Consider the following 10,319-nt stretch of genomic DNA (forward strand, 5'->3'; position numbering starts at 1 on the left):
TAAATGCCTGTACTGAACTGGAGGCATCTGCTGGTTGGAATTTTGGGTTGTACTTGTTCTCCTCAGCAAAAGATACGAGTCTCTCTCAAGAATAGCACTAGATTCTTGCTTCTTAGGTTAAGATCACAGAGAACCAGGAAAGGTAAGGGAATGAAAGGCCAGGGTCTCAGAGTAGGAAGGAGCCAGGGCTCCCTGGCTCTAGCTAGGGTTACCATATGTCCAGGTTTTCCCAGGTTGGAATTTTGGGTTGTACTTGTTCTCCTCAGCAAAAGATACGAGTCTCTCTCAAGAATAGCACTAGATTCTTGCTTCTTAGGTTAAGATCACAGAGAACCAGGAAAGGTAAGGGAATGAAAGGCCAGGGTCTCAGAGTAGGAAGGAGCCAGGGCTCCCTGGCTCTAGCTAGGGTTACCATATGTCCAGGTTTTCCCAGACATGATTCTTTTTGACCCCGACCTCATGCCCAGGCAGGTTTTTAAAATGCAAGCAAATGTGCAGGTTTTTGCTTTGCCTCTGCTTTTCCCAAGCACAAGCAACTTGGATGCTTGGTGTTGGGAGCAGCGGGCAAGGTGATTGGCTGTGAGGGAAAGGTCACATGGTCTGTGCACAGGCCCCGCCAAGTAAGCGAGAGCGTGTGTGTCTGTACGTGCGTGTGTGCAGCAGGGCCTGGGGGACAGGGGACTCTGGGTTGGGAGTGAGGGGCACCAGCAGGGCTGGGTGTGCAGGGGGCTACAGTTCAGGAATGTGAGGCACCAGCAGGGCTGGCGGGGGCAGGAGGCTGCAGGTCAGGAGTGAAGGGCAGCGGCAGGGCTGGGGGAGCAGGGGCTTAGGAGTGAGGGGCAGAGGTAGGGCATAGGCATATCACACTGTGCCCTCCACAGTCCCTCCCCCACTCAGGTGTCCTCTTTTTTGATCCTGGAAATATGGTAACCCAACTCCACCCAAGATCAGCTATGGCCATCTTATGCAACCGTGCCTTCTACGTTGTGATCATGAGGCTGCCCAGGGCCCTGGGCAGAGGCTGGAAGGGAGTACCTCACTTCTCCAGGAAGGAGCCCTTTGTTCCTGGGTCACCCCCTGCTCCCTTGGGCCTGAGGTGCCCCATGTCTTGCTAGGCCCTTTGTGGCTGGCTCTGGGCCCTGGTGTAGCTGGAGATCTCATGGTTGGTGGTCCCATACAGTATCCTGCTCCATGGCAATGGTCCAGGGCTCTTACCAATTTTTTTGTTTCCGAAACCACCGGCCTCCCTGAGAAGTACTGTACAGGTGTAGCATAAGGCCTTTGCAAAGCCAGCCCCGTGTCCACGTACTGCCTACCCTGCCTTGCCCAGACTTTCAGGTGGTCGCATGTGTTGTGTGTCCCACCCCCTGAACTCCAAGCCAATTGTCAATTTTTTTAGACCAGCATGTTTATGAATAGAGGTGTTTCCGGAGCTGGCTGTGTCCATTGCTGTCATTCACCTGAGCCAGTCTGGCCTGCAGAGCTAGGAGACAGGAAACAAGGGTGGTTCCTGGGCCCTGCAGCCCCTGCAGAAGGGCTTAGCCCTGGTCTGGAGCCTCCAAGGGCTCAGCACAGTTGGACATCATGGTCACAGGCTCCAGCTCTGGAGGGCTGGGCTGGGTGTGAGGCTGGGCCCCCCTTTTTGTGATTCCCACCAGTGCTGTCCCATGAGCTCCTGTCTCTGGCCTGCCCAGGCCCCAGGGATCCAGAAAGAGCAGTCATAGGCCTCACTTTTTCTACTGTCCACTGTGCTTAACCGCTGTGCTGAGGCCTTTCACAATGGATCCAAATCCATGTTGGCATTACATCTGCCTCAATAAATAAGTACCCTTTGTACTGACAGGTGACAACACTAAATCACATGACAATGGTAATGACTGATATCATTAACAGTCTGATGTATATTTCCTTTTAAACATTAAAGGTTTCTATTCAATATAAATATATAGTACAATAAAACCTTGCTGCTTTGTGGGTACTCCTTGGTTAGAGACAGGCAAGGGGACATCATCCTGAGAGAAATGCGCCCTTGCTGAGGTGTGAAGCAGTCAGCAGCAGCTCTATCTGTTGCTCTCTGGTGGAAGCTACATCCATGGAGGCACTGAACTTCTGGACTCAGTCTGGCCTTTGGACTCTGTCTCGATGGTCTGAGTAGGGGGTGGTAGGTCTACGGCAGCCTCTTGTGCTCAGTCCTCTTGCCTAGGTGTATACGCTGGTGGTTATGGTGTGATAGTCATATAGACCACTTGCATGTAAACCATGATCCAGGTGATCAACAGTTGCCAGGACAGTACAACATGAGATGTACAGACCAGTGCAGCCCAGACTGACTGCCATTTTTGCCCTCACAGAGATGGCCCTTCTCTGACTCTGTGGCAGTTTGTATGTGGCCTCGTGGCCCTCTGGCCTGACATGCCATTTGTCCTGGGCATGACATTAAACTGCATCCTCTGCTGCTTTGTGGACATTTCTTGGTTGAAGAAAGGCTAAGGGACCTCATCCTGATAGAAAAGGTGCTCACACTGAAGCAACAGGCAATTAGCAGCTCTATTCAGGTTGCTCTCTGGCAGCAGCTACCACTTCTGTGTCACTGAATGTCTAGACTTGTTCTGGCCTTTGGATTTTGGCTGTGATCTTAAGGGGGGATGACAGGTCTACGGCAGCCTCCGCTCCTCTATGACTTGGCAAAATGGTTACAGGGATTGGAGAGAGGAATAAGGGCCCTGAGGCAGCTACCAAGATTTCCAAGCAGCACTGGTTAAAGATGGCTTGCTTGCCTCACATAAGAGTGGCTTTAGAAAAGGTGGGTCAAACAAGGCTTGCCTCACTGCTTACATCCTGGATCAACTGATTTTATAAGCAGAATTGATTTTTGGAATATTCAGACTCTGACCCCTGGATATGACTCACATCTGGATTCAGATCTAAGGAAAATGGCTATGTTGAGTAATGAGCTTGCACATTTCAGAATTTATATTGCAGGTGTTTTGGAAACTTGGCTCCGTGACACAGGCTTCATAAAAGAGGACTACATCACTTCCTGGCATGGCAAACCTGAAGGAATAAGGAGAGCATGGTGTAGGTTTTGCTATCAGAAATTAACTTATGTCATCATGTGAAGTGTTCCTACATCGATTTCAGTATCAATACGTACCACAACACTGCATTAGATTATGGAAGGGTTTCATCAACCCTGTCAGTGTCTATGCTCCCACCTTGCAGGCTAGTGATGAGGAGAAGAACAGCTTCTATCAACAGCTGGAAGAACTGATCAGCCGGATTCCATGGAAGGAACCCATCCTAGTAGTTGGAGACTCCAATGCAAGTGTTGGATCCAATTCTGAGACCTGGCCTGGGATTCTGGGCAGGCATGGCATTGGACGTATGAGTGACAATGATCAGAGAATTCTTGAGCTCTGTGCCAGTCAAGACTTATCGGTGACCAACACCTTTGCTGGTAACATCAGAAGAATGTCATGAAGACTGGCATCAGCTGAATTTGTTACTGAAAAAGCATACACATTTGAAAGACAACCTGCATACAAGACCCTTCCAAAGCGTAGACTGCAGCACGACCACTCCCTTGTCAGCTACAAAGTGAAGTTTCAAGCAAAGAAGATCCACCACAATAAAACTGCTGGACAACCTTGAATTGACTTGTGCCAAATCAATGATCCTATCAAGAAATAGCTTTTCATTGAAGAAATAGCAAATCAGCCAGAATGAATGAGACTGCATCAGCTGCATGGGAAATCCTGAAGACAACTATGTACAAATGTGGCAAGCAAAAGTTTTGGAAAGAATACTAAGAAAAATGATGACTGGTTTGCAGACCATTTGGAAGTATTGCTGCCATTCATTAGCTGGGAAAACCTATCCTGAGAGCCAGTGTGGCTTCTGGTCGGAAAGGTCCACCATAGAGATTGTCTTCTCTGTAAGACAACTGCAAGGAAAGTGCAGAGAGAAGCATATCCCACTATGGCTTTTATAGATTTAACAAAAGCCTTTGACACGGTTCGTTGATCAGAGCTTAACACTGTTCTGAAGAAGCTTGGTTGTCCACCTATACTGCTAAACCTTGTGAAATCTTTACATGATGGCATGAAGGCAACTGTAATGTATGAAAACCAAGGGTCTGACTCATTCAGCATCAACAACAGAGTGAAGCAGGGCTGCGCACTGACTCCCACATTGTTTAACATTTACTTCTTACTAGCCTGTCAAGAATGATGGGTTCGGGAAAGGGGCTGGGATGGACTGCCGCCACCTAATGCCCCATGCTGCCACTGTTCTGCCTCTTGCAGGGAGCAGGGTGGGGAAGCCAAGGCCAGCACTGCTGGCCCTTGCTCCCCCACCCGTCCGGTCCTCAGCGCGGCTTGCAGGGAGCAGGATGGGGGAGCCGAGGCCAGCACTGCTGGCCCTGGCTCACCCACACTCTGTCCGGTCCTCGGCATGGCTTTAGAATCATGGCGGTGCTCCCCCATGCTTGGAGCACTCTGATTGGCTGTTTCCATCACCCAATCACAGTGCGAATAAAGCATTACAGACAGACAAACTTAGACTTTTATAATTAGAATTCCTGTTTCAACATGTGTTCCGTGATGTTTGAGAGGGTGTCTTATCTTGGCACTAGACATGATGTAGGACTATTTGGTCTCCTGCTTGACGCTGGCAGGGGGAGCGCTCCAAGCCTGGGAGGAGAGAGGCCAATACGATCTTCACAGTGCATCCAGGTCACTTGCTCTGCTCCTCTGTGGGCCACGTAGGCTTTTATAACAGGCTCTAGGATGGACCAGGTGAGAGGGGACAGTCACCATGCCACCAGTGCCCTGCCCTGGGCACAAAAGATCTGAGTCCTTCATGCCCCTGGAACCCCACAGGGCCCCCCCGGCAGTCCCGGTTTCTGAACACGGCTCACCCCACCTCCAGGTGCATGGGCGGCTGGTGGACCTACCTTTCCCCACACAGACATATTAGGGGTCACTCTGGGCCCTACCCTCTCGAGGATGAGATCCTGTTGGGTGGAAGGATGAGGGAGTCAATACAGGGGACACGGGCCCACACACCTGCATGCAGATGGCAGCCATGAGCACAGGCTCGCAGTCTCATATAGGTTGTTGGGGACTGGGGCAGCAAGTATTACTTGGGGTGCAAAGGGCTTCAGTCCAGGACGTGGCCAATCTCTTGGCCTCCCCAAGCCCCGCTGGGGTGTGCAGGGTGCTTGGTCCCTTTGGGCCACACTTGTCTTCCTTGGAGACTCCAGCTTGACCCTGCTTTGAGGGCTTCTGTCAAGACCCTAGGAGAGAAGGAGATGGGACAGTCACCGTGCCAGCTGTGCCCTTTGCTGAACACTGAGGGTCTGAGCCCCTCACATCTGTGGGCCCTGTAAGGGAGGGAGCCTGGCAGGGGACCCATCTGGTGCCCCAGCCCCTGGATTTGGCCCACCCCAACCTAGCGCACTGCTGGTTGGGGTACTTACCACTCCCTGCATGACCAGCTTGGGTAGCTTCTGTCTATGCCTCAGGGTCTCAGTGTGGAGCGGCTGTAGAAGGAAAGAATGGGGGAGTTGTTGTGGGGAGCAGTGAGTACCTGCTAGGGACATGGCCTCACACACATGCACACACAGAGGCCAGTCACCAGTATGAGCTCACGTGTATATGTACACACTCCACCCCACTAGACACGCACACATCCCACCTGATGGACACCTCTGCTCCTCTAGATGTCTCCCCAGGGCACATGGGCATGCCTGTCCTGCCACCCCCCACCCCCCAAGCATACATATCTGCACAAACCCAGGACCTATGGTGGGCAAATCCCTCCATAGTCTGTGTCTCCATTTCCCCTTCTCTATCAGACAGATAGCAGAGGTCCTAGCCCTAGGAGATGCTTAGAGGCAGAGTCCAGAGAAGTCCCAGCCTGGCCTCTCAGGGCACCTGGGGATGAAGGACTCCTTGGGGAGAGGATTTTAGATTGCTCAGCCAGGAAAGAGCACAGAGAAGGCTGGACAGGGACTGGATTAATCCTCATGGCCAGGGCAGGTGTTCATACATGGCAGGGCACAGAGCACTGTCTCCTCCCAGGACTGCAGGCAAAGACTCTGGAAAAGTGGGGGGCGGGGGGGGTGCCAGGTTAGGAAGCAGACAGGGCCCAGCAAATCATCACCCCCGTCCAAGGTCCAGGGCGCACCTCACAGCCACTCACCTGGCTCTTGCCTCTGGACATAGCACTGGTCCCCACGTCTTCATCCTCTTTTTGTTGGCATGGTGGGTGCACCAACATGGGGGCCCTCACCCAGGCTGGTCTGTTGGTCAGCCTTGGTCTACCAGGAGGCGGCTGTGGGGTCAGCTGCACCGCAGATCCTCCCTGAAGCTGGGGCAGCTAGAGGAGGAGAAGAGCTGGGGTAGGTGGAGGCAGTGCTGGGAGGGATCTATGAGGGGGGCTGCAGCCACCCCAAAATTCACTGTAGCTCCTCTTTATCCCCCCTCCCAGCACCACTGCTGCCCGCCCTGAGCTCAGTGTGGCCCAACCGCATCCTCCACCCTCCCTGCCAGGAAAGGCCTGGTGCAGCCCTGGCACCAGCGCACAGTGGCAGCTTGCCTTCCCTTGTGCAGATCCAGGGCCATAAGCCCCCATGTTCTCCCAGGGTGCGCGCAGCAGCGGGAGCCACCACCCCCTCCCCATGCCAGGTGTCCTCTGGACAAACTGCTCGCAGCTTCATCCCATGCCGCATTTGAGGGGGGAGGGGGCCGCTGAGCACACTCACATGCATGTATATGTTCAGCTCCCCCAAATAATTTTTTCTCCCTCCACTGATGAGCACAGGGAGTGGGAAAAAAGCAACCCCAGGCAGCAGCACAAGCACATGGTCCCCCATTGTGGCAGTAGGAGGCTGGAGCACCAGGAACCCTTTGCTACTCCCATGCCAGCCTCACACCTCATTGCAAAACCCCAAGGTGTTGTCAGCCCCTTACCCGCACTGGGCAGTCTTTTGGCCGTCTCTCCCTGCCACCCGGGCCAGAGCAGCTGGTCTGAAATGGGAGAGGAATAGGAGCAAACAGCCAAGTGCTTGGACCACGAGGCCCTGGGTACCTAGGCTCTTCCCTATGTATCATCACTCCAAAATCTATACTAAGTATTTTATCTATTCTATTCCACTATCTCTATGTATCTACTCTTTATCTCCTCCTTCTATCTGGTCTCCTATCTACTATAGTATCTAAAAACTCTCTAATCTAATCTCCTAACTCTAATGATTTCCAACAAACAAAACCTCTCCCTACACCTGAGTCTCTTTGGTTGCGCTGAGACTGATCAGAAAGCACCGGTGGTTAGATTTATTCCCTGCCCATCCCTGGTTTCCATGGTGATGGAGTGACATGGGAGCTACATCACAAAGCAGCTTTGTGTCAGGCTCTGCACATGGCAGTTGGCCAGGGGCCCTGGGCCATATCCTGCCTGTCTTTCCCCCTCACCCCCAACTACAAAAGGCCTCTCACTGGGCCTCAGGTGTCCAAGCATGATCTGATTCTGTCCCAAACCATTAATACCAAGTGGGTCCTTCTCCTATCCATGGGCAGACACTGGCTGAAAGCTCGGATGGGCACAAGGAGCCATGGGCACGGAATTTCAGGGTCTATACCAGGCTGGGGTGGGACCCCATGCAGATCAGAGTCCTAGCAGAGCTGGGCTAGCAGGGCCCTCAGGAGGGCTTGTCTAGTCCAGCCCCTGCTCAGGGCAGGATCAGTCCTGTCTGAACCCTCCTAGACAAGGCTATGGAGTAGCTGGTTCAGACATGCTCAGCAGCAGATAGAAGACAGATCCCTCACAGCAAAGGAGGCCACCCCCTTCCCCACCACCCCCACTGATCTGACCAGAGGGCCCTGGCCCATTCAGCACACTCCAGAGCTCCCCACAGTTGCTGGTGTAACCCTGGGCGAGACGCTACATGCGCCCTCACCTGAATAATGGGATCCTGGGGCACCTGGTAGCCAGTAGCCCTGCCCAGCCCCCCTGGGAAGCTGCTGCAGTGCCCCCGAGCGGAGAGCCTCCCCTTACAATCAAGCACCCTTGCAGATAGTTCTCAAATTATTTACAAGATTTAATTATTTACATCATAATAAATAATCATTAAATAAGCACATGGATATACTGTCTAATAAACCCTCAAGAACTTATTTACACAGTCTCTCACTTGCACATGGTGTACTGGGGATCCCGTGTGCACTGCCCCTGGCGGGGTATCTCAGGGAGCAGGACTGTCTGTGTCCCTGCACATGGTCTGTGGACGCTCCCTGGCACTGGTGTCCGTCTCCGTGCTCCTGGGGTCTCTGAGCAGCGAGCAGCGGCTCCTCTGCAGTCTTCCCCTGCCTTTGCCCCCCTTCCCTGGTTCTGCTGTGAGCAGTGTCTGGGCTGCAGGCTATAGCAATCCTCCTGCCCCACACAGCCTCACAGCCCCGGCAAATGCAGCCCCTCCCTGGGGTTTGCCTGCCCCTGGGGCCCCCTCACCCCTCAGGGAAACTAGGACAGACTCCGGCAGTCCCCGCCCCAGCTCTGCTGTGCTCACCCAGCCACACCAGCTGCAGTCAGGTCTCTTCACATTTGGGTTCTCCACACCAGCAGTCCCTGCCTGCTCCTGCTGCGGCAGCTTCTCTGCTGCTGCTCCTGCAGGCCTCCCTCAGGGGCTCTCCGAGGGTCCACTGCACTGAGACTCTCAATCCAGTCTCCAGCCTGTCCCTCAGCCCCCCCGCTTTCTTTTGTTCCCCACTTTTATCCAAGCCTCTCAGCCAATCCCAGCTCAGGGCCCTTCCCGGCTTTTGCTAACGGCTCTATTTCACAACTTTTCTGGGGTTACATCACCCCTCCCACTTCCAACAGGGCTGCTCCCAAACAGCTTCACTTGCCCTCAGAGCCTACAGTGTCCCCTCGGGGACAAACTCTGTCTCTGCCAGGCAGCTCTTCCCATTCTGTTCAGGTGGGTCCATTTTTTAAAGGCTGCTACACTGGGTTCATGAATTGGCTTGGCCAGAACAGAGGTTTGTGGGATTAGGAGAAAATGGGCATAGTGAGCTGCAAGGCCTGAAACACAGCCATTATATGAGACACATGCAGGAAGGGCAGTCTGAACTCCTGCTATGTACAGCGCAGGTACAGCTGGTGAACTCGGAGACAGGTGGGGCCGGTGACATAGGTGGTGGGAGAAAAAAAATTGGGGGGGGGGGCTGAATACATGCGTGCATGCATGCGCACCACCCCCCAGGAAAATCTGCGGGGGTGGGGGGAAGGGCCATAGAGGGAAATGGGGCTGGGACTGGGCAGGGAGCAGAGCAGAGCCAGGGCCAGGATTGGGGCCAGGGTATACTATGCCTGTCCCTTCCTCTGCACCCAGTCATTGCCCAGCGCTGGCTGCCCCTGTAAATTCGCCACCCCACACCAGCCCTGACTCCACACTTCCTGCGGGGGGGGGCCTGGAAAAGGGCCAGCCTTGGCTGCACTGCCAGGCCAAAGGGGACAGAGCCTGTGGGACCCCCATGCCTGCCCTGTGTCATCCCCAGGAAGAGGCCAGCGGCTCCTCCAGGGGTGTGGTCCCCGGCAGCAAAGGTGGACCCATGGCCCCCCGATCTTTGCACAGGGCACAGGCAGGCTGCAGCTGCCAGCTGCACTCTGCCTGCTCCATGCCTCGCTGCTGCCTTTGAAAGTGGCGTGGTGCGATGCCATCTGAGTCCCGCCACTGGACGGTCCAGCCAGGAAGGCACATGGCACCGTGCCACGCCACTTTCAAAGGCAGCAGTGAGGCATGGAGTAGGCAGAGCGTAGCTGCAGCCCTCCTGTGCCCCATGCAAAGATCGGGGCTGGGGGAGCCATGGGCCTCCCTTGGCTGCCTGGTGCTGCGCCCCTGGAGGAGCTGCCGGGCTCTGATTGTCCCATGACCCAGCCCAGCTGGGGTCCCATTCATTGTGAACAGAGCCCCAGCTGGGCCAGGTTGTGGGACAATCAGAGCCTGGTGGGTCGTCCAGGGGCATGGTGCCCGGCTCCCCCACAGTACATGTGGCAGTGGGAAGCCAGCCCTCCCCCTCCCCTGGACAAGCCACACCTAGCTCCGTCAACAATACAGGTGCCCCACTGCCCACTTAAACAAGTAGCTATTTCAGTTATTCAAACTGGTCAAGTGATTCCATTGTGCATGCGTCATTGGGGCGGCAAGATTGCCCCAAGGTGCCTTACTGCGCATGTGTGTAGCGGACTGGACCAGCCTGCATAATCATGACATGATTGATCATGTCATTTTGAAACTGGTGGGGCAGCGCCTGAGATCCCCC

The 10,319-nt window shown here is 54.3% G+C and overlaps 1 protein-coding gene across 1 annotated transcript; it reads right to left on the minus strand.

Annotated features, from left to right (window-relative positions):
* Window positions 1-4,341: 4,341 nt before the first annotated feature.
* LOC112547982 lies at window positions 4,342-7,115 on the minus strand. The gene is made up of 6 exons (XM_025191713.1): window positions 6,975-7,115; window positions 6,205-6,381; window positions 5,480-5,542; window positions 5,144-5,296; window positions 4,955-5,014; window positions 4,342-4,782 (listed from the first exon to the last, which is right to left on the minus strand). The coding sequence occupies exons 1-6, from the start codon at window positions 7,113-7,115 to the stop codon at window positions 4,771-4,773; spliced, it is 606 nt and encodes a 201-aa protein (XP_025047498.1). The 3' UTR covers window positions 4,342-4,770.
* Window positions 7,116-10,319: the final 3,204 nt, after the last annotated feature.

This window comes from Alligator sinensis, unplaced genomic scaffold (genome assembly GCF_000455745.1).
Source record: "Alligator sinensis unplaced genomic scaffold, ASM45574v1 scaffold472_3, whole genome shotgun sequence".
In the NCBI taxonomy this organism is placed as follows: domain Eukaryota; kingdom Metazoa; phylum Chordata; order Crocodylia; family Alligatoridae; genus Alligator; species Alligator sinensis.